A 27,998-nucleotide genomic window follows, 5' to 3' on the forward strand; every position below is an offset into this window, starting at 1 on the left:
TGAAGGCAGCATTTGTTTTTGGCAGACTAACCTCTCATTAAAAGTCAGAGGGGATATTACTCTGAAAAAACCCCTAATATTTAAACCAAACTCAGATTCTCACTTTGACAACAAAGAGATTAAGTTGCACAACGAGCAGAAAAGTTTTAAAGAGGCAGAGAAAACAATTATTTTGAGTCAGCAGATCAGATCATGTTGCAGCCACACACTGAAAAGTGAATACCGCCCCCTCGTGGTGGATGAAATGACCCACCACATAAAGAATGAGGAGTACCAAACACTGAAGTCCAGATGATTTATTAAAATCTTTACACAGTGTGTTATTTCAGGCATATTACGTAAACATATTCCAGATATATTGAAATGATATGACAGTTAAAGCATTTAAATAAGAACTACACATATTTAAATTGGTCTGAACCAATAATTTCAAATCCAACTCGTCGCAATTTATAAGTTAGAAGTGAGCACATCTCAGCTGTCTGTCCTCACACACACACACACACACACACACACACACACACACACACACACACACACACACACACACAGGAACAGTAGAGTAGGCTGACTGCTGCAGCAGATCAACATGCAGCCCTTTTGGCAATGATTGTCCGTTACTGTTCCCCACAACACTTTCAAGTATCATCTGAAATGTTAAAAGTGAAATAATCTGAAATGTAATCTCATCTAACCTTCGCTTTTGGTTCCAAATTGACAACAACATTTATCTGGCGTCCACAGCATCTTTACAGCCACAACGAAAACAGCAATACTACATGGTTTAAGTCCAAAGTGCACGTCTACACAGAGCTCTGTAAGTCTCCTACCGAAGCCATAACCATAGAGGACAGATCGTAAAGGCACATGGAGCTGAGTATTCATCTTTTAGCGTGATATTCACTTTACTTTAAATGTTTAAGTTCCTACAGAGCAGCATTTCTACTAACTGTGAAGCACTGAGACAGAGGCAGCGAGAGAGTTGAGTATTGATATAAACACCAAGTACATTTGGTCAAAATCATTTTGCCACGATGCAAACATATCTTACCACACAGTTGTATTCATACAGTGCCATGCTTCGGTTATGTGTTACAGAGATGCAGTTATCCTAACTCTGACCTTCACGATGCGATTATTCTACAACATACACATTCAAACTGATGGTATACATATAAAAAAAAGTGTCAGTCCTCTATTTACAACGATTGAGCGGCTGCGTCTGAGTAGTTTCATTTGTAGGTGAAAAAGCCAGATGATTTGGCCTGAGGAGCCATCAACATTCTGGCCTGATTCTTGTGTATGATGTGAATCTGGAAAGGAAATAAAAAAGCAAAGTGTCCAGTAAATTACAAGATAATCAAACTTAAATGAGGAAATTTTACTTTAATATTTAATTTAATATAAGGAGAAACACCCCAGGTGATAGGGTAACATTTTTAACGAACAGATTTCACCATGAAACTTCTCCAGATGGTGACTTGCAGTAAGACAATAATTTTTTCATAACAAGTTTTTTTTAAATATGCAAATGATGCATTATCAAATTAAATATGAGCGGATTTTCACACATTACCAGAACAAACATCTGAACATTGGATAAAGCCAGATTCAAAATTCTTATTTCATTTTGTTGACATTAGATTCAATGGTTTTTACAGACAGAATTTTGGATCTCTCTTTTTATCACATATAATACTGTCAACAGCCCTAAAAAAAATCTAATTTCACCATGTTCTTATGAATAAAATGTTCCCTAAATGAGGCTGTGAATGATATATAAACAAACCCCTCTATAAAAACCTTCAGAATATAGACAGGAATAAAACTGTAAAGTTTGGTGTCTGTGTGTATGAGCTGCTGAAGTTGAGACTTTTGGCTCAGAGTGTGAGAAAAAACTCATTTTGAGAAAACGGCCTTTGAAGATATGTCCTGTAAAATTCCATGCATTTCAAGATAAAAATATTTCAACAGACAGCACCATTACATCTGTGCAGTGTCTCACTTTATTGTTGAGCTGTCGGTCTATTCGACCTTCATCAGAGCAGACATGACGCAACAATGGACAGGCTGGTAAAAGTAACCAGTCTCAGTCTAATCACTGGCTGTATGCAACACACCTGTGTCTAACCCTGGTGGTAGGAGGGAGCTACACCTTCTGGGAGTTGTAGTTTTTTTTTTAATACTGGATGGCAAACTGAAACAAAGAGTATGGATACCAAGAGGCGAAACTCCGTTGAATTTTTGCCAACAGCCACTAGGGGCGCTGCCGCCATTTTGGACTGTTGAACTTGGACTGTTGCACCCAGACAACATGCAAGATATCAGAACTGATTACTGCTTTAGCATTAAAATATATCATATTAAAATAGCCTATATATTATTATTATTATTATTACTGTCCCCTTACTGTACAAACTGTAAATAAATCTTTATTCCTGACTATGTGACGTCGCCATTAACGTGTTTCTAGTTAAAATATTGAATTTTTTTTTTTTTTTTTGGTAGATTGGCTTATGGGGTGATTTTGAAGGAGTAATTAAGTTAATCTTTTCATAAGTGGATGTAATATGTAGAGATGCCATCTAGGCTGTTTTTCTTCGTTTTGTTTTTTTAAAGTCTATATTTAGCTTTACAAAAACGTGTAAAAGCAGCTGTGACCAGGCTATCACGAGGTGAGTAGCATTGTAAGCATAATTAACATCGATATACTTCAGTTTATCTGTGTGTTTTTGTATGCAAGTGGGTCTGCTGCGGTCTGCTGACAGTCCAAAATGGCGGCGGTAGGCCGAAACCACAGGCGAGTCTGTTGCTATGGGGCGTTCTATTGAGCTTCACCTCTTGGTATCCATGCTCTTTGACTGAAAGGCATACAAATGGAAGCCATATTTGTCTCGTCATACAGCACCACAATATAAGTCAAGGGTGGAACACAGTGAGACCAGAAAAACATTTAAAATCACAGAGCACCTTATAACAATATCAAATTACAATTATATCACATAGTAAATGGGGCTTTGAAAGGACACAGGTGTGTTGTGTACTGAGATTGGTTACTTTTACAAGCCTGTCCATTGTTGCCTCATGTTTGCTCTGCATGGATGTAAGTGTGCGGAAATCTCTTTCTACCAGTCTGGACTCACTGATGTTTTCAGCACCTTGCAAGAACTAAGATTTACTGATTACTTACACTTAGACTTTTTTGTATTACGAGTTTTTTTATTTTTTATGTTTAAATATGCAAATGAAGCATATCTAAATTAATCTGTGCCTTTGACATGCATTTCCAGAGGAGAAATCTGAACTGAAATAAACACCTAAATGTGTATTTTGCAAAACTTCTTTTCACTTGTGTGAAAGAGCACGTTAAGAATGCAAAATAGCCCAAAAACTCAAAATTGACCAGTGCATGAAAAAAAAACAATAATTCCACCTGGGGTGTCTCAGCTCAGGAAGAATCTGTGTTTGTGTCTGTGTCTTATTTACCGTGCAGGGAGGCTGCATCCACGGCTCTCCATCTATCTGCATCGGTAATGCTTTCTTTGTCCTGGGGGTAAAGTACAGAGAGATCAGGTAGCAAAATCAATGCCCCTAATGTGTGATTAAAATATCAAAAGGAAAGCCAGTGTGCGTGATTATTGTTATGTAAAGATCCAGAGGATCATCCTCAGCTGGTGATCACACTCAACTACGAGCCATCATGACTTGGAGCTCAAACCCCGACAAGTCTGAACATGTCTGTTTCTCACCTGATGGTGATCTGTGACGTTTTCGCCAGCCTCACAGCACTCTTCAGACCCGTGTATATCTGTCCCATCTCCATGGCTCCCTCTAGGCCAACCACCTCTAATCGACGGTCACTGAGATCTGACAAGAACACACAGACACTCTGAGCATCAACTGTGCAGACGGCGGACATTGCTCAGTCTGAGACAAACCCAAATATTTAATCATCATATCTATTCTGCATCAGGAAACAGCGTGGGAATCAATTAAAGCAGCAAAGTCATGTTGTGCATAAAGTGAATCCACCACATGCATCACTGAATACATTTATACTAAAACTGAAACTGCTCCGTAATAAATCAAAGTCCAAATATTTTCAAAGAGGCTTTGGTCGGCATTTTGATGTGAACAATCAATCAATGGAGAACAAACAGATAACTTGAACTGTTTTCAGTAAATAAAAGCTCTAATAAACTGACTGTACACTATCTGCCCAAAACAAAACAGTAGACACTAAATTGGCACCTAGCTGGTGAACACTGAGTGAATATTGGACAGGTGGACACAAACACAACTCCAGATGAAAGATAATGTTGCTCTGTGTCTGCTGGATGTGTCAGCAGGTTTTAAAGGTCAGTGTTGTGTTTATAAATTGCTGCCTTCAAGAGGCCAGAAAAATTAGTTAATATAGGTTTAAATACCAAAAGAGCATGAAAATACATCATCAAGTCAGACCAGAGGTTCCCGAACTGTTTCCTCAGAAGAACAAACTGACCATTTGTCATTTACACACACATCAATTACTTGTGTTACATTGAATTTGTAAAGAAAATTTTATTTTCCATGCATGCCCTTTTGATGAATGGAAAATCCAGAAGAGGTGATCATTCTTCATGAATTTAAGTAAATGGGGGCCGCGTTTGACGACAGCAAAATTATATCAAAACATCCTGTTACAAACAACTCTTGCAGTATAATCCAGATCACATTTATCCAGTCTTTTCCTCAGTACTTCCCAAACACATGCATCTTCATTTAACTATTCAGATTTAAAACACTAAAGCCTACGAGCAGCGCGCCCTGAGCACACGCGAGCATATTAGTTCCACCTGAACAGGGACACTACTCAGCCATGCATGGGAATGTACTGACATGCTTTTAGTGAAAATTCTTTATTGAGCGAAAAGTTTTCTCCACAAATTCAAGGTAATACGCTGAATAATTAACATACAATTAGTCATTTTGCAGATGACGTATTCCTTTAAGGCAGTGGTTCCCAACTGGTGGGTCGCGGTTTTCTGAATGGGCCGCAAGCGACTCATGAATATGTCAAGTTTGTAAAAAACATCTTTTATTTTGAAGGACAGCGAATTTCCAGCACGGAGCTTTTCATTTTGAAGTAAAGTTTCCTGCCGTAGAGTGAGTGACTAACAGAGAGCTACTTGACAGAGACAGAGAACTAGCTCAACAACATGGCCAAACACAAGTATGACGCTGAATGTATTAAGTTGCGTGGACCTTGAACTAATGACTAAGGAGAAATCTGGACCCCGTGACTGGACCAGTTGGGAAGCACTGCTATAAGGAACCCCTTTTATTCAGAGATTTGGACAGATTTTGAGCATATTTCTGTGAATAATTCATCAAAGATTAGCTTCTTAAATTTTTTTTAGGAATGTTTTAACGATTCTCTGTCTGTATTGTTGTTTTTTTACATCCTTAATAAGTCGTCTTTTTTGTTTTCTTCTTGATGCTTATCCATTGTTCTATTAGCTCTTTAATTGTTTTAACTGTGTACTTTTCTAACGCAGGATGAGGCCATGTCGCAGAGCGTGAAAGCTGTGTGATTATGGCTTGTGTTCATGTCTTCACCGTGCACCTATCAAATGAGATTGTTTTTGAGGTTTAAATCTTGAATAATAATCTTTAAAATAACAATTTCATTTTGTTTTTTTGTTCACAGAAATCAGAGAAATGCTGAGATATTTTCCTACACCTCTTAAAATCAAGAGGGCCTTGCAATCCTGGTGAAGCTTTGGCGGCCTCTAGTGGGTTTTGTACCAGTGAGTTAGATGAATGGTTTCTTCACATGGGAGCCAGTTTCATTTACTGCATTTAATGATTTGTGCAAATAACCCTCTTGAAGCTGCATTAATTGATTTTAAACCACTTGGGAGCAGCAGATGAAGCAGAAAATAAAACATCTGACATTTAATCACCTCATAAGTCGTTCAGTCGGCCCTTTTCACAGTCTCTTATTTACACATCCAACAGACACTGAGCAACACTTTATAAACACCACAGCTGTTTGCTGTTTTTTGCACATACAATCACTTGCACTAGATGTGCTCTCTTTAATCCACTGCTCATTTTTATTCACTGCTCATTATTATCCACTTCTCATTATTATTATTATTATTATTATTATTATTGTTATTTATCGCCGTTTCTTGTATTTTTTGTACTTTATTTTGCATGCCTAGTTTTTAAGTTTTAAGTTTTTAAGTTTAAATTTTGAAATCTTTAATCTGACTCTTTCCCCTTGACTGCTGTAACACTGGAATTTCTCAATTGTGGGATCAATAAAGGTGTATCTTATCTTATCATTAATTGTGGGACCTGTCGGGGTTTGTAAGTCCAATATTCACTCTCCCTTTAGCTCTGTATGTTTGTACTGGACAAGTACAGGAGGTTTATCAGGACCTTTGTGCTAAAAACAGCTGCCTGCTGCAGCTCGAGTTGAAGCGAGGTTAATGAGAGTAAAGTTTATGGGCTGTCAAACCAAATAATGAGCCGATAAAACTTAAAAGGCTGCATGTAGCTGTGAGAAACTGCAGACGAAAAATACTGATTTGGGCTGCTTTAAAGCAACTACAAGGAGTTTTTAGCTGGTTATGAAACACAGTCAGTCTCTTATTTTTGATGTTATATTTTGTGATTAAGGCTGATTCTGGGGTACAATCAGCAAAGAGAAGAGGTGATAGAAGAACAAAAGAAGCTAAAAGGGACGGAGATAAAGCATATGCGGAAACACAAGTCAACCTTGGTCGATCACTCACCAGATGGAGAGAATTGCAGGATTTAAAACCAACCCTGATCTGGCCCTCTTCCTCACAGACATGTATCTAATATGCCCATTTTCTTTATGGATAATGAAACCTGGTTTTACATCATACTACAGTTATTAATCTTACATAGTCACAAATAGGGCTGAGTATCGCCACTGATTTCATGAATCAATTTGATTTTGATTCACAAGGTCCTGATTTCATTTCATTTCCGATGCGATTTGATTGGGGATATTTCAGTTACAATACCAAAGTTTGCTAGTATGTGAAAGAGATTCTCAGAAAACGAATACTGGAAACTTTACTAGAAATTTTTTTTTTAAAAGAATAAATTCACAACAGGAATAAAACTGAATATTTTATAACTAAATGTTTCTAGAGCAGCAACAGTGATATTGAAACAGCAAAGTCAAAATATAAACTTAATATCTCACTGTAAATAAATTTAAAATGATAATAAAATAAATCATATTCCTGACATCACAGTACTGAGTGAAGAGTAGAAAGAATAAAGAACACAGACATCAGTCAGTATCAGTCCTCCTGTCCTCTCTGCTGCTGAGGAGACTCACTGCCTGCAGGTCACATTACTCTTGGTAAGTTGTAAGATACTAGGCAAACTGAACTAAACCTTGAGACACAACAGTTGTTTTAGCTTGTTAGTAATAATTTTCTATAAGATGGAAAGCACTCTGTGCTTGTGTATAACATTATATTAGCAGCAGTGGATGAGACACTGCAGACAGAGCAGATTAAAATATCGCTTTTCTACATGTTTACATGTTGCTAAAAAGGTGCATTGATAAAGTACTGACTTTTTCCCAGAGGAGGTTTATTGCACTCACAGTAACAAACTCAGCTGTCGTCAGCTCAAGCTATCTTTACTGCTCTGTCTCCAATGCAGCATCTCTATTCCGTGTGTGTGTGTGTGTGTGTGTGTGTGTGTGTGTGTGTGTGTGTGTGTGTGTGTGTGTGTAAATGTGGCGCAGAAGCCCCGACACACAGACAGCAGGAGGGGCCGCTGCAGCATAATAAATTACTCCAAAACATAAAAAAGTAAGCCAACAGTTACAGATAAAGAATCAGTAACGTCGCAGCTTATCAATACTACTGTCATTAATGATGGAAAAAGCTCATATAATAAGATCGATCTCAGATTTTACAAATCGATATTGGGTCATTCGAATGAAGATCAATTTGAATCGGATGAATCTATTATTTTAACCCAGCCCTAGTCACAAATGGAAACACCACTGCTATTGTCCAGAGGGGCCCCAAAAATCAACACTAAATGAAAAGTTCCTTGTAGCTGCTTTAAGTCAGATTCACAATAATATCATATGCACCCTTCACCAAAGATAAAATACCTTGGGAGGTCACTTTCAGGATTTCTGGGTCGACGATCACCTCAGGCTCTTCCTGACTCGTCTGTCCCTTTGTGTCCCCTTTTTTGGTCTCACCCCACAGGTTGGAGCCACCGTGCATGCTGGGAATGTTTAGGACAGCAACCCCTTCTAGAGACAGGTTGCTGAGATCCAGTGGACTACCAGCGCACTGAAGAAGAAACAGCAGCAGGTCACAGAGAGAATGAAAGTATCAGTACTCAGTCTGACTGTGGGAACCGTTCTTTTTTTTTCACACTGCAGAAACAGTTTGTTTCAAAGACAAAACACAAACTTGCAAAGCTGATGCTGCATTCTCACCTCGATTGTTAGACTTTCGCTCAGTTTCTTGCAGGAAGCAGAGATGGTTTCTGAAGTAGCGAATTCAAAATACCACAGCTTGTTCTTCATTCTGCCGTCACAAAAAAGTGTGGGTTTGTTCAGGTTTAAGTGATATTTCATTTTCACAGAACATTTTCTCCTTTTGTCACAGACAGCTCTTCAGAGGGAGGAGGAGTCAAGTTGCAACGCTTGCTGCAACAGACATCTGCTGTGGCCACCTGCATTCAGTTTTTTTTTCAGCCTCAAAAAATCTGTTGCTGTAAACAGGAAAACTAAAAGACGACAAAAAATTTAAAGAGCTCCCCAGGTCTGCTTTGTTATTGAACGGTACATCTGTTTGAGGTATGATTTAAAAACGGAGCTGTTTTTATTACAGAGTGGGATACTGTTGTTTGTTTGCTGTTTCTGCAGAGCGGCCTTAGAAACTGAATATGTTCCATCTAAGAGTGCAATGCGTACCTGCTGTTGAATTTCTGGGGATGTTTCTCCCTCATTGTGTGAAACCGGTGGGCAATGGAGGCATCCTGTCAACACAACACAGAATGATCCAAACACAAACCTGAAAAAATAAACATTTCCTCCTGTGTGACATTTTTTTCTGAGAGACTCACAACTCCAATAGAGAAGTAGTTGTTGATGATTTCATAGGGCACCGGGTCGCCTTTCTCCTGATTCTCATCTGTGATGACCTGCACACTCCAGCGGTCCATCAGCACCTCAGAGCTGCCCTCGATGTCTTTAAGAATACGACTCAGATCCTCACCATCATATCCTTCAGAAAGAAAACATGCACAAAGAACAAGATGACTAATCTAGACAAATAATGAATAAACCATTTGGAGCACTTCTCCTTTGCTGAATCATATTCAAACACACACATAGCAACAGAGCACACGCAGCAAACCGATTCTTTATTTTCATCTTAAGACAACACTCAATCTCTAATTCATTTTCTCACCTCCTCCCCATCGCAGGCATCGCGCAAGGTCATTTCCTGTGCCCAGGGGAAGCACAGCAACAGGTGGCCGTACCACCAGATTGGCTTTGTCTGATATCAAGACAAGGAAAAAGGGAAGGAAACAGGAAATGCGTCACTATTTTCAACAGAAGCGCATGGTGTGGAAGCTAACGAGTGCCATTTATAGTGCTTCCTCTTATAGTGATCCATCAGTCTCACCTATTGCGTCTAGAATCCAGCCAACTGTGCCGTCTCCCCCGCACACCAAGATCCTGTAATCCTGCAGGTTTCTGAAGAAACTCAATCTGAAAGAAAGATGATGGGAACTATCACAGCAGAGCTTCCAGTATTCAGCACAATGTGGTCTTAAGTAATCTACTGTTGAAGTCTGTAGGCCCAAATGCACTGAAAGCCATAACTGACACGCCTCATTTGATGCTCTTATGGCCCACTACAAGCACCAGAGTTTAGATTCCAGCATTAAAGAACCAGCAGTACTTTAGGAAAAGGTCCCTATTTATATGTAGGCAGGCACAAGTTTGAACGCTTTACAGATTCCCCTCCATTGATTTTCTATACATTCCAATTTGTTTCTTCAGTTGTTTGGCTGCAGAACACCAGTAAAGCTGCTGGGAACCAGACATCTCATTTCATCTTTTATTTTTTCTTCCAGCTGGGTGAAAGTCTCTGAAAGCACAGCTAATCATAATTCTGCACTAGGTTAATTAATTTCTGTTGTTAGGTTTATGTAGCAAGTTAAGTTATGACCAGTAGATGTTAACATTCAGGAGAGATGATCCAGGGTGGGTCTGTTATGCTGATGTGAGGATCTAAGCCAGTAATAGACAACTGGCGGCCCACCAAAGCTTTCCATCTGGCTCAGATGGAACAGAACATTAATTAATTTAGAAAATGTGAGGAGGTTAAAAAACACATTACAGTACTTAAGATATCTGTTTTTTTCTTCCTGTGTTGAAGCAACCTCTAACATGATTGAGATGGGAATAATTTCATTAGAAATGATTTACCAACCTCAAAGATGTGTGTTTGACCCACGGGTACTAACTAAAGAAATTATAAATCCATTTGTCAGTTTATTATTAGCGATAATGATGCAGCGGGTTATGTATGCTTATTAGAGAAAATATCAAATGTCAAAAAAATGACAAAACAGCGTCCTGAGTGAGTTATTTATAACGTACAGACACATCGCGTCCAGTACCTTACACCTTCTCTTCCTTTCTCTCTGTCACTCTTTATTTCTAACTCTGTCTCCAACACACACACACACACTCACACACACACAGAAAAACATATACACATGTGCTGTGGCGCTGGTTGGGCGGTGCAGATTGGATAAGTAAAGCTGAAAGTAATTCCGCTCTTTGATAAATGGGATGCTGCTTTGGGCATATCTTAATGCAAGAATGGGGACAAACTCATAGCTCTTATTTAACACATTTAATTTTTTTCACATGATCTTATTCAACATTTTATTTAATTTTTATTATTCGAATATATATATTAAATGTAACAATATATCAATTAAATAATTAAACAATGGCAAGCTAATTAGGTCTCTATCTACATATATTTCTATCTATCTATCTATCTATCTATCTATCTATCTATCTATATTTGAGAGTCCAGCCCTCACAATGTCTGCTTAGAAAAACTGTGGCCCTTGGACTATTCTCGTTGATGACGCGGTGATCTAAGCTCTGTCATTGTACTTATTTTTAGTATCTGACATGTGTCAACACATATAGTGGCTGTTTTCATTTACCATTGCATAATTTCAACTGTATAAATATAATGCATAATGTTTTAAGCATAGCTAATGGAGCTAAAGTCAGCTGTTAGTGGAAGTGGAAGTGCTGCATGTCAACCTCTCTGCCTCTCCTCTCTGCCTCACTGACTTTGGTTGCTATGTCCTCATTTCACCCTCCAAAATCAAAAAAAGGTCGGACTGGGGACATCAAAGCAATCTGACGCGTCTCAAAAATGCTTTTGGTGCGTGTGTGGCCATTTAAAACAATACATGCACTTGAAAACATGCCTGTCAGATGCTTTCAGTGCATTTGGGTCTTAGGTCTTTTCGAATACAGTCTATTTCCATTCATCCATTTATTCCCATGTCATGCTGACCTTAGTTTATTTTTACTCACCCTGGTCCAGGTCCACCATTTGAAAGGTTGTTTACCTGCCGTGGATTCAGTAAATACTGAAATTTATGCAGGACTCTGAAATACATAAAACCAGGCTAAACGATGTGCATGTATTAGACATCCATTTCTAACGAACATATTCTTTTTTGAACTCACCTTTCTCCCTGCTTGCCACCACTCTTAGGGTTGACAAACACTAGAAGAGGATGGGTGTTTGGCACAGGGCTGATCTGTCGAATGATAAACCAATGTTGTCATTTGAATTACTGATTTTTTGTACATGTAGCCAAATCAAATTTAGCTTTCTCCTTGTAAAAATTCAACATTGACAAGAGGCTTCTTTGGAGAGAATAATACCTGAAGCACTTGTCCATCAGGAGTAGTATTGAGCTCGCTGTCATCCGTTGAGCCTGAGCAGCCATTCTTTACATTGTTTGGTCTCTCCTTTAGGGACAAAAACAAAGGCAGACTGTGAATAAACCAGAGAAAATGCAATAGATTTTTTTGCCTTGTGAGAAAAAAGACAAATCTCCACACACTGTACCTGTCAAAACGCCAACACAGGTGAGAAAGGTTTACAAAAAACAAAAAACAGCCCTAAGCGGATGTTTCAGTTCTAGTTGGAGTGACAGACAGTGTTTGTACTGTACATATGCCTGCGGATAATTCTGTACCTTTATAACAGGATATATTGCCCATGGAGGCAGGATATGGTCTCTGAGCGGCCCACAGGTACACTCTGTTGGCTCTTGGTCAGCACATTCATCATGACGCTGTTAAACATAAACAATGACACATGCGTTAAACTCCCAGCACAACAGTGATGACTACAAACAGGATCTAAATTTATCCTTTTAAATGATTTTTTCTTTGCATTGCTGCAAAGTGAGTCTGGAGCAGGAAGAGACAGAAAAGTTTGAAGAAAATAAGCCTCCCCAGACTGAATTTGAGCCTGTGAGTGCACATTCAAACTTTTATGATACCCTGGGTGCACTTTCGTAAGACTGCACAGTAAACATCCTGATTTATTTTGGTTTGATGAAAATGGATGGTGGACTGAGTGGCAAAGTATGAATAATACACAAGTATGAAGGTATACATAATATACTATTAATGTTTCCTATCATATGTTTGGTCTCATGCCTATGTACATCAAAACTGATCATCTGCCTTGTGAGCACGTTAAAGCTGGGGATCTATTGATGCCAGATACACATTAATATCTGAATAGTAGATCTTTGTTTGTGGACATAATAAACATATTTTTTCTTATCTAAAATATGAAGACACAACCCAGAGAGAGGTAAAGAGAACATGCACCAGGCGCACAACATTCTGTGTGACACAGGATGTAAGGCACTGCCTCCAGGTGAAATACCAAGTTTTCAGTTTGTCCCATTTGAGTACCTAATAACCAAAATGCACATTTTCTCCTCATTGCTTATTATGTATATATACCTAAAAAGCAGACACACATAGATGCTTCCTCACCATCGTGTGGCACCATACACAGTGTTTCCCAGTTAAGCCTTGATAGCTCTTGATCTTCTTCTGGCATTTTTCACACTTCCTAGAGTCACAGTTCCCACTCACCCAGTCGTGCGCTGGAATCTGAAATGTGGGATGAATGTTTTAACGTCTACATAAGATATGTTTAATATAGACCATGAGTATAAATGTTGCCATGGAGACACTGGCATACCCCTGTTTCCTTCTTTGACATCACATACGTCCTGGTGCAGGGGGCAGGGTTCCTGTTAGCACAGCGGCCGTGGACTGTGTATTTGCAACCTACACAACAGGACACATAACCCAGCTGTCATATAATGTTTATGTGAATATAAATGATCCTGTCAAATTTAAGGCTGACAGATGGATCCTGCATTTCTCAGTTTTGACACCACACTGTCAGTGATAAATGTCACTGCAGTGTCACCCTCTTCTGGTGAGTTCAGGTACTCACAGGTGCAGCACAGTCCTTGCTTCCTCAGACCCAGCAGCAAGCTCTGGCATACATTGCAGTAAACAGGCTTGTTGAAATGTTTCATCCTCCAAAGGTGCTGCCCGTCTTTCTGGGTCATCTAATTGTTGAAGGTGCGATCATTGAAGAAAGAGAAGAACATCATGTTTTAAGATCTTTGTTCCCGTGCTAGCTTATTTGCATTTCAACAGAAAACTAAATGAAACAAAGAAGCTTATATTTGTTTCCTTTGTTAAATTTTAAATCAAGCTACAAAAACCCTTTCATAAAAACACTGTGGGCAAGGCCTGCATTTCACAGTTGTTTTTCACACCCACTCACGACTAACCTTGCGTTAATGAGATTGCTGATTATGCAGTATGTAGTGGCTCTACATATCATGACATAAAGTGTAGCACCATGGATATTCAAATCAACACTGACTATAATCTCCAATTCTCAGCACAAGATTATAAGGCTGCTTTCAATCTGTTAACAAACGGACAGCTCTCTTATATGGATTAGACACTGACATGTTTTTTCCCCAACATGATGCATCAGCCTATCGCTTACTGCGTGAGGCATAGCAGGCAGGCCGCGAAAAAAGCACACAGCAACTGTGAGGGGGCTGAATTCATGCACCCCAGGCTTCAAATGTCCACTGGTGGCTAGAAATAGCCTGAGGGGAAGTCCCTGGCATTGTAGTAGAGGCCAAGTGGCAGAGTCCAGTGTATGGTTTTAGACCGCAGCAGTGACCATGCAGTCTTACAGTAAGTGGCTTTTACATTCCTGGAAACCCATTAAACAAAACCCACAACACAAAATGGATCTGTCCATGATTTAAGACAACCACTTTTTTGTGATTACAGCCAATGTTAAAATTTCTTTAGTCAAATATAGATCATCGGCCTACGGAATGCTATTTTATGCAGTACATAAATATGGGCACAGATTGTGCAGAGTAAATGGAAAACACAGGAGGACTCTGATGGTGCAGAGTTTGCATGAGAGAAGATGACATTACCACACCCTGTTACACTGAGTCGGCAAAAAAATCCCTTATAGAGGGGGAGGAGGCAGAGGACAGAGGAGTGGCACGCGAAGCCAAGGTATCACAAGAGCAGTAAAAGTGGGTTTTACCACTTTGTGAGACATCTGCTGTAAAAATGAATTATATCTCAGTTAGGCTTTTGAGGCCAACACTTAATGAAAAGAGAAACATGCTGGCTCTAAAGTACCTTCAAACCCAGCAAGACAAGCAAGGGAACGTTGTTCATGCCTCCCTCCACCCACTCCTCCAGAGACACCGTGCCGCTGCTGTCAGCATCTATTGCTGTCATCATGTCCTTCAGAACCTGATTAAATGACATTTGATGTTATTATCAAATCAGCACACAAACCTCTATCACTTACAAAAGGACATATGTTTTCTGGAACTATTCATGTGTGGGAATTTGTTGATTTCATAAGCACAAAGAAGCTTATCATTTTAACAACGCTAGCAAATGAGTAACAAGTACTGTCATATACAGAACTTAATGACGTAAACATCTTGCACAAACAACTCTGTCTATCTACACGTGCATTTATGATACCGTCAAGGCTAAAGCATTCTGGGACTTACCGGCCTCAGCTCTGACACATCCCATCCGAGGTATTCTGCAGCATGCATCATCTGAGCAATAATCCTATCCACTTCCTGTTTGAAAAACAACAAAAGACTTGTTTTAGTACTGCTGCTGGTATGACACAATACTTTAAATCTTATGGTGATTCAACCTTGAATTGAATCCACAGCAGAGCCAGATTTTTTAATTTGATCTTGACATTCACACTTTACAGATTTTCTGAATAACTTACAGAGCTGTCGAGGACTCCATTGCCATCTCTGTCATAGAGCTTGAAAGCGACTAAAGAGAGAGGGGAAATGAAAGTGGAAGTGCTGAACCAATTCATCATTCAAATTATGTTGGGCAGAAAAGAAACAAAGGACTCACACTCCAACTTGTCCCTGGGCTGCCCATCCTCCAGCAGAGAGAAGTAGCATGAAACATCCTTCAGAAAGACTTCCTCTACAGGAGAGCCGGAGGAGAGAGAGAGAGATGGCTGTGAACACTCTCGTTACACATATTACATATCTGCACAAACAGTAACTCATGGGCATGTGGTGATAAATGAATGTATGCCAAATAGGCCATGGCGTAAACTGAGAGGGGCATGCTGCAAAGTAGCATGGAGGCAGTAGGTTGTGTTAATACACTGTGTATAATCTCACTGGCACTGTCTTCCTGGGTGGGTTCAGAGTTTTGGAAGGAGCGGAAGAGTCGCTGGCAGAGATCCACAGGGAAGTCCTCCACTTCTAAATATGTCTTCAAGAACAGACGAAAGCCTTCTTCATTGATGCACTGGGAAAAAAATGAATGGGAAAATCATGTTTTGTTTTTAACAGTGTTGTAGTCAAGACCGCCTAAACCGAGACCAAGTCATGACCAAAACCAGAGTGATTTTTAGGCAATGAGACCTAGACCAGACCAGTGGGGACTTCCCATAAAAACACACTCAGAAGACAAATGACATTTCTTTTTCATGCATCTCTTTACATGCACTCTGTATATATGCGTGTAAAGCCCAGTTCAGACCAAAGATTTACAACAAGACTAAAGTTCCAGCTATGTGAATGGGCCCGTCTCAGCTTGACTCAAGCCGACTGATGGTGTCACCTGTGACTCAGCTTGTCAGGTTGCCAGCAGCTAGTTTTAGAACATCAGGCATGTCACCTGTTTATACAGCCAATTGGCTTGTAGCAAAATCTGCAGGCCAAGTCAGTCCGCAGACGGCGTGTTGGCTTGCTGAGGCATTCTTCGACAACAGCCCATGTCCGTCTCCTTTACATCTCTGTGGCTGTTGACACATATGTCGGTCTTTGTCCTCACAGACTGTTGTGTCGGACGGTAGGTTGCTGCTGCTGCTTGCTGTATGTGCACGTCACACACAAATACTCACTGACTGATTAATCAGTGCTGGTTATTTAAATTATGGTGCTGTATTCATTGTAAATACAGTCCATGTAAAGCTCAGGTCATTATCTTTATGTTTTCGCCGTTTCATAGAAATACAACTGTAGCAAGTCTCTCTTTATCACTATCCCCATTCATATTTTAAGAAGCTACAAATTATATTCATCATCAAAATAAGCCTGAAAAACTAGAAGTTAGAACAAAAGTACAGAGAGTTGTTGCTATGGAGATGATGCATCGTCTTGTCCAGTCACATTGGTGTAACTGACAGGTTTTCGGAACGTTGCACACCGGTGCATTCCAAGTAATTGCAAGTTACAACTCATCTCGTTGCGAATCTTTGGTCTGAAGTGGCTGAAGTATACCGTGAGAAATGTCTTGATAAAATAATCAGAAGGCATTGCAGAGGTGAACTTCACGTACAGGAATTAGTTTGTTTTCTATGAACAAACAAATATAAACACACACTAACGAGCTGAAAACAACATAACTATTTATATCCAACTCCCCAGAGTTGTGGTCTTGACTGGTTTTGAAATAAAATCCTGAGTCCTCTTTGTCTGGGACTGAGACAAGAGCAGGTAAAGACGTGGTCCAAGACGAGACCGCTCTCGAGTGTTACAACACTGGTTTATATTCTGTGTGTGTGTGTGTGTGTGTGTGTGTGTGTGTGTGCTAACTTCTGCAATTTTCAAATTCACCCCTTTTAAAAAATAAGGGAAGATGATATTCACCATGTTAAAATTTTGTGTCTGATATGAGTCATTTTCTCAAAAAAAAAAAAAAAAAAAAAAAACCACCCTCATGTTGAGCTTGAGAGCCGTGAACTGAAAGTACATCCAGTGAAGGTTGAAAGGCTTTCAAACGCTAAAGATGTCTCTCAGACACATGTTGGAGTGGTTGCAGGGTTTTCATGTGACAATGACATAAAGCAAAAAACAAGCTCCTAAATCAAGATTTCAGTCTATCTATTGGGCCTGGTATCTGTCGTTCTCACACGATAATATGCTGCAGGGCCAACAAGCAATAGTCCCTCGATAACGGTGGACCACAAACCCAATTCTTGTTGACATTATTCCATTTCCCTGGTTGATACCCTGCAGAGCTGCCCCAGTAATAAATAATGTCACCATGAGGCAGCCAGATCCCAGTAACAAAAGGAAAGAAAAAAGGCGAACGAGAGTGAGACCACAGAAACTGCATCATTATTCTACACACACACACACACACACACACACACACACACACACACACACACACACACACACACAGTAACTTCATTGTTATGTGTGTTTTTAAAATCTATTAAATAGTACTTTTTGGCAGTATTTCCCATTAAAAAAACATTTCCTTCCAATTATCTAATTAAACTGTATGTAGCCAAATTATGCATTCAAAATGCTGCATTTGCTTTCTGCACAAATTAGTTGGCAGTATCACCCACTGACACTACAGTATTGGAAAGATCTTTTCTCAATCACATTTGAGCTTACACTGCATGAGGGCAGCCAGCACACTGTTCGGCACAACACTGCTGCGTGGGCAAAACTAAGGAGGTAATTTACATTTGCAACCTCGCTCCAATGCACTGGAGACATTTCTCTTGGACAACTTAGTCAACATGACCGATGGGTTTGAATCTAATTAATCAGCGCAGGACAATTAGTAACTGCTCGATATACATAAATCAAGTGCTCGTTTCTCATTAAACTACTCCGCTGAGAGCTGTTATTCAGTTCAGTTATGTGCCTATGTTAGCTGCGAGTGAGTTTTGGATGTGATGGTGAACAGCAGGACACACCGTCCCCTCACCTCTCCATGTCTGTGCCGGGCCAGACGGCCATCTGCATCAAATTCCCTCAGCACGTCTTTCACCTTCAAACTGCAGTCTGGAAGCAAAGACACACAGGTCACACAGGGTTACACATGTACTTCTGTACACGAGGGAAGCTCTCAAATGTTTTTCACATATCAGTTTACTGTTCCGGAAATATTGAGGACACATGATTACAAAATGAATATAGATCTATCTGTAGAAAAACACAAAAGACCTACACACTTTATTTGCAAAAAACAGAATGTGGCAGACTGCAACCTCTTCTAGATACGAGAAACCATGAGCGAGTGTAAATGAGTGTGTGTGTGGGTGGAAGTGGAAGTGGAGGGGAGGGGGGGCGTTAAGCGCTGAGAAAGCTGCCTGCCCGCCCGCCCGTCTGTACTCACATTCAATGTACTGCTGTAGCTGGATAAAGTCGACAGGGTTCAGTTCCTTCACCTCTGGGTTTGTGGGGGTGGACATGGTGCCTGCTTCTGCACTAACTGCCTGCCTGTGCATAAGCGAGAGAAACAGTGAGACATAGACGGAGAGCAAAGAGAAGGTGGGTGCACAGTAGCCTGCCTCTTTGTAAAACATAAAAGCATGGCTGCAAGCAAAAGATAGCATCTTCCATCTCGCTCTGTAAAAATCCACAATTGTAGACTGGGAGAACCACACTCAATGTCCAAAGTTTGAGTGAAGCAGAAGCAAAGCAGTTACTGCCAGAGAATATAGAGAACTGTTCAGAACATCAGCAGTCAACTCTGTACACACGTCTTTTCCCTTTTGGTGAACACTACAAATAATCATAAAAGGTTTTTATGCCTAACCACCATTATGTACATCACTGTGGTAAGTGCTCGTTGACCCACAATCTTTCCTCATAGTGTTTAAGGATAAAATTACTTCCTTGTATGCTCTGACATTAAGTTTCAGACTTTTCTGTTCTCACGTCTATATACTGTATTCATTTTAAATCTCTCACCACCACTTACATATGAATATCCACTATTAACTGGGCCGAAAGTCTGGTAGAAATTATGTCAGGCTAAAGGTACCCATGATACTTCGACTCTGGGGATTCTCTCCACCCAGAATCTCTTTCCATATAGTCACTGGCCCAAATATCAATTATGCAACACTACATATAAAGAGTGACTGGCTTTAAGTTTAGCACAAAAGAGTAGTGTTGAAATGAGGAAATAAACAATAAAATCTTGCAGAGAGGTGAAAAGAACAAACTGGCTTGTCAAGGGACCTCCCCTACAAACAAAAAGAAGAGACTTAAATGTCATACAAGGCTGAAAGCAGGCGTGAAATTTGAATCTGACACAGAAAAGGAGCAATGAAAATTGGCCTTGCATGTCGCTCTGAAGTCTGAAGCGTTAAGTGAGGAAGAACATTTGGTGAGAGTGTTGTAAATACTTTCTTCAAGAAGCAAACATGCAGTTAAAGCATAATAGAGGGAGGCTTGCTAATGACAGGAAAACAAACAGACACATGTGTATCCATTAATCACTTAAGAAAAAGGAGCAACTAGTTAATGGAGGGGATAAAGTTGCCGTCCTGACATCCTGTGTAATGTTGCTGTCGTAGATGCATGCCGATAAAATGTTGCAAAAAGAAAACTAGGCATGGGTCGATACAGAATGTATAGAATGACTAATGCAGCTCATAATCAATATGTAAAGCAATATGTTAGCCATGCCAGGAAATGTGATCTTTGCGGGCAGGTCTGTCATAATAAGCACCAAGAGATAGCACACATGCTTTTTTTAATTCACTGGTGCATTTTTAATTAAGAAGAAGTAAGATGAGCATTTCAGATCCTTGTGATATTCTTGTAGATAAAATAACACATCCTCTCATTAACAAACAAATTGTTGAGTTAATAAGCAACAAAAATGCACCCTGGCTCTATTTGATAATCTCAGGGGTTTTGTTGTTTTGCCTTGTCTGGTGTGACCAGTATCTTATGGTGGTTAATATTAGCAAACTTTAGACTGATATAACTGACATAACTAAGTGAATTTACAGCCTCAATGACTGTCCTTTAGTTTGTACACCTCTACCTTTTACATGATGTTTTTGTTTTTACCCATTAACTATTTTACTCTAATCATCACTTGTTAAGAAATAGTGAAACAGTCTTGCTTTATAAGACCACAACACTGGTTATGCATGATTTAACCCGTAAATACTTTACACGAGTGCTGAATATTTTGCAATTCCATGCTGGAGACTTGCCTGACTAGTGTAATCCATCACAGCAAACTGCATTAGGCTTTGTCTACAGCACATTCCCATTATCAGGTAATGCAGTGGAGACTTCCTAAATGAATCTGCACTTCACCTGCATTACCATTCAACGATAATGGACCTTTCAAAACAATAAATTCAGTTTTTAAACTACTCTGTTGGAGTGCACAAGTCAAGAAAGTTTTAATAGCTTGCTGATTGATTTTAATACAGTATGGAAATTAATGGCACTGGAGGGCTGGAACCTAAAGTGGAAAAGGCAGGTTCAGAAGAAGTAACTCTACAGCATGCTTCGGAAAATGGTCAGCAGTATTGATGTATAGGAAGTAAAACCTGCAAAATGACAACTTGTATATCAATTACCCACCGCACATTACCTTGATTTCTGGGAAGACATTTTTTTTCCTCTCATACCTCCAGTGAACTGAGAATACAAAAAAAGGCAACCATTCTTCATGGACAGACTTAAAGGAGAACGCTTTTAAAACAGCAAAACCTAATCAAAACATCCGTTCATAAACTCTCACACAAATCGTGCAGTATAATCCAAGTCTCATTTATCCAGTTGTATACTCAGTGCCCCCAAACACATGCATTTTTGCGAAAACATTACAATTTAAAATACATGACTAGTGTTGCACGGTATACCGGTACTAAAATAGTACCGCGGTACTAGAGTATTCCAAACGGTACTATACTGCATTTGAAAAATACCGGTACTTGGAAATTGATTCAGTTCATTAATTTAGTTAATTTATTTTACTCATTTATGCACACAAACGCCTTTCTTGTTCCTATTGGAGCACAGATTGCGCAAGTGGTGTGTATGACAACACCTGTATCAACATTCGCAGCAGGCGCATGTGAAAAAAGACAAGAGAAAGTCTGCCTCGCAAAGGAAGACAACACAAGACAACACCAACTTGGTGGAACATTTGAGTTACCAAACTGTGACGTCCGTACCGAGGTACTAACTGAACCATGATTTTTTTGGTACCGTTACACCCCTACTATTTATTGTTCTAAAGGTTTGTATCCAAAAGGACTTTTCCTTAGGAAAAGTACTGAAGAGTATCGAAAAGTATCGAAATTCATATTGGTATTGGTACCGAAACAAAGATTTTGGGATCGTGACAACACTATACATGACTACAAACAGTCTCATGCCCAGCTGAGTAGCACACACCTGCTTTTGAACTCTGCTCAATCAGAGCTCATATGCACACACAAGCATAAGCATGCTCAGGGCGCTACTCCTAGGCTAAGGTGTTTTATATTGTAATGTTTTAGTGAAAGTTTGAGAAGTACCGAGCACACGACTAGATAATTGGGAATTAAATTATACTGCATGAGCTGTGTGTTTGGAAATGGAAGTTAGAGTTTTGCTATAGTTTTGCTTTTGCTTTGCTTTTATGGATTCCCCATTCACCGTGGTCTCCCAAAAATTCAGGGTAACATGGGGTGAAAAACTGATGTACAAATGGTCATTTTTCGAGTGACATATTCTTTCTTTTCTTTTGTGATTGTTGCTATATAAATTACAACAGGAAAGATTTTAAACTATAGTAGCATAAATATGTGGTAAATGTATTATGAATATATTGAGCCTGGAGTAACAGCCTAGTAGAGTTGTTAAAAACACATGAGCCGCTTTAAACCTGTTATCTCTTCTGATATTAAAGACCATTCTATCATCTACTACACAAAACTGAAGCATACAAAAGATTGTGTGGTGGTTTTCAGCCCAGCCTGATGAATAGGACCTCACTGTAAATGCGTTGTTCACACTGTCATCCACAGGTGTTATCACACATTAAAGTGCAGCCAGTGCAGGTATCAGTGATGGCTGCCTGCACTTAACAGAAAATCTGAGTACTTAAAGGACAAAGACCTTACTGAGAAAAAGAAATGAAATAATCTGAAATAACACCCACTCTTTACATGTGATTTGTATCCATTTGCTGTCTTTGGACTCTGAAAGGTTCACACTGTCCTCACTTAATTCCCTCAAAAGGTCAGCGGCGTTGCCTAGCATTTCTGTTTATGCAGCCGATCAGGTGGGCCAGGTCTGTATCAACAGCAATGTGACACATGAAGGAATCATGAAAAGACATCTGTTACTGATCACCTGATTACAGCCTGAAACTCTTTATTCTAAAAATACACCCCTGACTCCAATCTTCAAACACTGTAAAATAAACAAGCTAAAAAAAGGCATAAACACATTTCTTCCTTTAGATAACTCCTGTGTCTTGTTTTGCCTTTTCTGTTTTTATGCTTTCCAGAGAGGCGTGATGTCGTGAGCAGCGTCATGTCTATTTTGTCTCCTTACCAACTGAGTATCATCATCATCATTATTGTCTGGTTCAACAAGATCTCAAGCCTATCTGAGTAATCTGATTCCTCACTTCCTGATTAGATAATGATTTGCATGCACGATGCAGAGTGGGAATCGGGACCAGTCAGAACACAGAGCACAGGAAGAGGCATTCCCTGCACTTAGAGGAGAGGAGATGAATAGTGTAATATACTCCGCTCTCAAACATGGATGGAGTTTTGAAAATCTGAGGCACCATCTAATTGAGCTACTGGAACATGTATAAATATTTCAGGTGGTTTGAGGAATGTCTGAGGCTTGTTAAGACTTAATACAGGCCATATGACTAACTGCTTCTGGGCTGGCTCTCAATAAGGTGTCACTGCTGGGCTTAAGTTAAATGTTAGATGCTTCATGAGGAAACTGTTTATGTTGCTTTAGAGAAACATTTACACAGCTGAGACTCTGCCACGTAGACATGAGAAAGGTTTAAATGTGGGGTAACAGGAATCACATAACCATCATTCAGAGTGATTTACTTTGGTTCGCTCTACTGACAGACAATCTGAGGTATAATTCTGTTTGAACAAAATGTCTCTCCATATAATCAGTACAGAATAAATGATGCAGCACATGCTCTGAGAGGCAATGCGCAAGGGCAACAGCCTCCTGTTTCTACGTGGGGCCAGTAGTGGTTCTTCAATGAGCAGTAAAGAACAATTTCAATGTTAAAGTGGTTCTCCGAGTAGCAACAGCTTGTTAAAGCAACATCTGCTCCCCCACAAACCTCTGAAAAACCTTCTGTTTAGAGCCTGACACTCACCTTTACTTCTGACCACTCATCTGATAAATACCAAAGAAACTGCTTTATAAAAAAAATCCCACAGTGAAATAACTGGAGAATTACAGTGAACAGTTCAGTTGGCATTTTCCTTCACACATGCCATGCGTTTAATTATGATCCCATAATGTCTTGACGTACAACTGTCAACAACCATAAAGCACTCTCTTCACAAGAACCATTTCAAGGTACACTTGGGGACGACCTTTTTCCATGCAGGCTAATATTTGTGCAAGCTGTCATGACGCCCACGCCTTGTGTCAAGGAAATCTGCTGTTTTGCAACACTTGCAGGGTGCAAGCCATTGACTCCGTCATTCTGTGGTTGGAAAACACTGCGTAGGCTCTTTGAACAAAGTGAAGTCTAAGTCTAATGTTGAACATTTGTGTTCCTCCCGAAACTACAACAATTCTCTTCACTAGAGTGTGTACAGATTGCATCAGGTTAACAGAAGGGGGAGGACAGACATGCTCCGTTGCTATGGAAAGTGTTTCCCTCCATCAGCTGCTCTCCGTCAGAGCACTGCCGCGGGTGACTAACAGGTAGGAGGAGGCACAAGCAGAGAGGGTAGCAGCCAGTTCAGGGAAGGGGGAGCCTAGTCAGTAGCCGCGAGTCTTCCCCCTGCAGCTTCACCTCCTCCCACGCTATGAGCCTTGTTTGACCTTCAAAACTCGAGGCCACGCTCTAAATTGCATTCTGCATGCAGATGCTACTGTGACTCACTGCATGAACACGGGAATACTCCCTTACTATAAATGGACTGTTTGCTCAGGGGTCACTTTGCAGTCCGAGTCAGAAGTTTCAAACCAGCAGTAATGTTTGACTTAGTGGAACTATCAGAGAAAAAAAGCCACTTCGTCACATTTATATATCCCTAGAGCTACAGCCCATAACCACTACTTCCCCCTGGTTGTTTTACATCTTCACTTTAGTTCAGTTTAATACATATCACTGTACTGTGTACTGGAAAATGTGTTGCTGACTCTACTGAGAGAACCCTGACTAAGAAATAGCTATTGTATTTCTTATTTAAAATTTTTATGCAAGGTCCTGGATAAAAAAAATCTAGCTGGTGTGAGATTTATCAGTTGAACACTGTTTTGAAATTTATGCAAAAAGCAGGGTCAAAAGCAATGAGCATGCTCTGTAAAAAACAGGGCTTCCCCTTGTCTATTGCTGAATGGTAATATCTGAGGAATTGAGAGGTATGCAAACGACAGCAGGGTCTAGTTAGTCGAAACACTGGGGAACTTGAACACAATAAACACGGATTGTAAATGAGACAAAAACACGAAAGAGAAAAAAACAAAAGACATTCACCACAGTATGAATCACAGATTTCTTGGAAAATGTAGGCGAGGCTTTGCTCGCTCCGTGGCTTCAAAGTGAGGACTGCCCATCACTCTGGGTTCAGACTTGAATGTGACTTATATAATAGCTTTTTGTGGAGGCAGCCTTGTAGAACACCATGCTGTGCTCAGAGAAAAAAAACCTCAAACCTGCCCAGACTTGTGAGAGTGCACGCTGTCATACAGCAGCCACATTGCTTTTATGGTGTAAGTGTAGTACGTTATCAGGGAGTCTCGCCTGGTTCGCCCACAGATCTATCCACAACTGAAAATGAAACAACATTAAATGTCACATTTTTCAATGATTCAATCTGAAATGCAATCACGTAGTATTCTCCACTATCATGTCAGTAATTCAGGGGGTCTTCAGAGAGGACTGAAATATATTTGATTTCATTAGCTCCTGTGAAATATTTTTGAAATGTGAATCAATGAGCCTAACAAGGACAACACAAGTGATGTCGTAAGTTACAGCAGTTGAGACTTGAATGGCATGTCATATCTGAATCGCTTCCAATGACATGATAATAACGTATAACATATTATTGACACTTTATTTATGAAAGCCAGAGGGGTTAAAAATCACACTCACTGATACAGGATTCAGGCTGACTCCAGGGAATAATATAATGAAGGAACTGAAAGCTAAATGGATGACAGAGCTACTGTATTTAGAGAAGTGAAATAGTGTGTAAACAAAAGGTATCCATGCCATTTCTCTCATTAGCCTTGCTACGCTTTATAATAACAGCTAAAATTTATAGATTAAACCACAGATCACAAAAGGGGTCAAATTCTACTTAATTTACAGCCTCCAGCCTTTGATGTAAACATTGCCAATGGGACAATTGACCTGACTACAGTATTGATTGTATGTGCCTGAAAACTCTCTCACAGCTAGAAACTGATGAATACCACTGAGACTCCCCAGCTTTTAAAATAACCTGCTCGAAATGAACACACAGCTCAACCAAGAAAGTGCCACCTGAAAATAAAACAGCCTTGAAACCGATGGTTCAGGCAAAAAACGGAAAAACGCAGACCTGACAAAAGTATCGAGACTTTCCTGTATGCTTTGTTTTGCCAGTTAGCATAAGGGCTGAATGTCACATTCACCATTTGCAGTCGAATGATAGTGAAAGAGGAGTTTTGCGTAAACAATGACCACACAGCAGTGACAGTGCCCAACAACGCCCACCATCATCTACTTCACACTGTGGAGGATTTTGTTATCCCACAAGTGACAAGAACACAGTGAAAACCCCCTGAGCTGTTTGTATGTCTATCTTGACTGAGGTTTCACTGTCCCCGCTGGAATAGCACCATATCCAGCAACAAACATAATCTAAGATGGGTGTCACTCAGATAAGATGTTATCAAACATGGAGCAATTACACTATAAACCTGCTTGTTACATGTACTTGTAATATATTAAGCTGTAGCATGTGTTGGCAAGTTTAAATGAAACATATAGTGGAGTCCTTTACGCCAAGTTACCAGACATGACAACCCAAATACTTCGGATACTCCTGAATGCTCACCAGTCTCTTCCCTGACAGATGTATTGCTCAATTCTGTAAATAGACTAAGGGTTGCCCCGCAGGTAACTTAAGCTGCCTGACATTAACCGTCATGACACACTGCAACGGGAACTGAAATGATGAGGCAGACTTTTAAAAAAGAAGGCAGAAGACCGTGCATTAAACTGCAAACGGTCTGCCCTCCTGGCTGTTGTTCGACTGAGTGAATTACTCTGTTATTAACTCACGACTATCCGCCGCACTCTCTCTTGTAAAAAGAAATCACATGCACAGGACTGAAAGCAATCAATTCCCAGATGCACCTTCTTGGATTTTACATACATTTCTTGACGGCAGCACAAAAACAACAAGCAAAAATTATCCCCTCGTATTTGAGTGTCGTTCATCTGCAGCTGAAAGCCCTACAGGGCTGCACAGAAACTTCAATCAATACGCCGTTTACGGACCTACTGTTTGTTTGTGAGAGTCATTTACCTTTCTGTCGCCACTCCGTTGGTCGTCTTTAATGAGATTGTCGTGATGCAGCTGGACAACCGGTCAAAACCCCTGCTTTCAGAAGTGGCCTTTAACTTTCTGTGAAAGCAGCAGGTTCGCGCTGTGGAAGCTGTGAATGCAGAGCAGGGACTGAGTGAGCAGATCCCTCCTGTCAAGCACCGCCTCAGCTGCTCTGCGCCCTCTGTGCTAACCAATACACACTCGTTACACAGGCATGCATCCATCTGCAAAGTTGCAAAGTAATGCTCATTAAAATTTTGCAGCTGTAACGTGTAACGGCACTTCTTCCTGCTAAGGAAATCAAAGCAATATGCTACAAGCTTTTTCTACGGAATGCTATTAAAAAATGTAACGTTAGCAATTAGCTCCATTAAAATCGTACATGTGGATTCTTAAAATGTATTTGGTGCAAGTATTAACTTGCTGAAATATTTGCTATATTTGGCAAGAAATTAAACCAAACCTAGTTACATTTTTTTTCTTTGTGGTTTTATGTATGTCCTACATGTTAGGCTAGGCTAATGTTAAGCTTTGTTTTGTGAAAACATGCCACAAGCTAACATAATAAAGATGATACTGATAAGCATGATACTGTAAGACTAATGTTATCAAAAATCACAATAAGCCTCACAAAGATGTTAGCTTACCTACTGTAGTAACGGCAGTTAGTTAAACTAAGGTTAGCTAACGTTAGCTTTACCAGTTGGCGGTCCTAACTAACTGCGACAGACACCTTCCTTTTTTTCTTCTCATATCTGG

General features: G+C 39.9%; 1 protein-coding gene across 2 annotated transcripts; it reads right to left on the bottom strand.

The window, feature by feature from the left end:
• Positions 1–282: 282 nt before the first annotated feature.
• On the bottom strand, positions 283–27,997 carry dgkaa (diacylglycerol kinase, alpha a). 2 transcript variants are annotated; one of them, XM_050064355.1, is made up of 25 exons: positions 27,887–27,997; positions 27,219–27,463; positions 18,845–18,948; positions 18,434–18,510; positions 15,880–16,009; positions 15,602–15,676; positions 15,465–15,514; positions 15,229–15,303; positions 14,843–14,959; positions 13,608–13,725; positions 13,347–13,435; positions 13,136–13,255; positions 12,319–12,417; positions 12,002–12,088; positions 11,801–11,874; positions 11,645–11,719; positions 9,696–9,781; positions 9,477–9,566; positions 9,130–9,290; positions 8,978–9,042; positions 8,498–8,588; positions 8,162–8,348; positions 3,750–3,867; positions 3,487–3,547; positions 283–1,313 (listed from the first exon to the last, which is right to left on the bottom strand). In XM_050064355.1, exons 2-25 carry the CDS (start codon positions 27,461–27,463, stop codon positions 1,233–1,235), a joined length of 2,475 nt encoding a protein of 824 aa, XP_049920312.1. In that variant the 5' UTR covers positions 27,887–27,997; the 3' UTR covers positions 283–1,232. The 2 variants fall into 2 exon arrangements, with proteins under 2 accessions (XP_049920312.1, XP_049920313.1); XM_050064356.1 differs by lacking the exon at positions 27,887–27,997 and having other exon boundaries at positions 18,845–18,944; positions 27,219–27,335.
• Between the last annotated feature and the right edge of the window lies 1 nt (position 27,998).

This window comes from Epinephelus moara, chromosome 16, assembly GCF_006386435.1.
Source record: "Epinephelus moara isolate mb chromosome 16, YSFRI_EMoa_1.0, whole genome shotgun sequence".
Lineage (NCBI taxonomy): Eukaryota > Metazoa > Chordata > Actinopteri > Perciformes > Serranidae > Epinephelus > Epinephelus moara.

Excerpts from the sequence above, each read along its gene's own strand:
- dgkaa (XM_050064355.1), bottom strand. The coding sequence starts at position 27,463 with ATGGATGCATGCCTGTGTAACGAGTGTGTATTGGTTAGCACAGAGGGC. Across the intron at positions 15,677-15,879 it reads CACCCAGGAAGACAGTGCCA|AGGAAGTCTTTCTGAAGGAT; the intron begins GTGAGATTATAC and ends GCTCTCCTGTAG. Across the intron at positions 1,314-3,486 it reads GGATGCAGCCTCCCTGCACG|ATTCACATCATACACAAGAA; the intron begins GTAAATAAGACA and ends TTTCCTTTCCAG.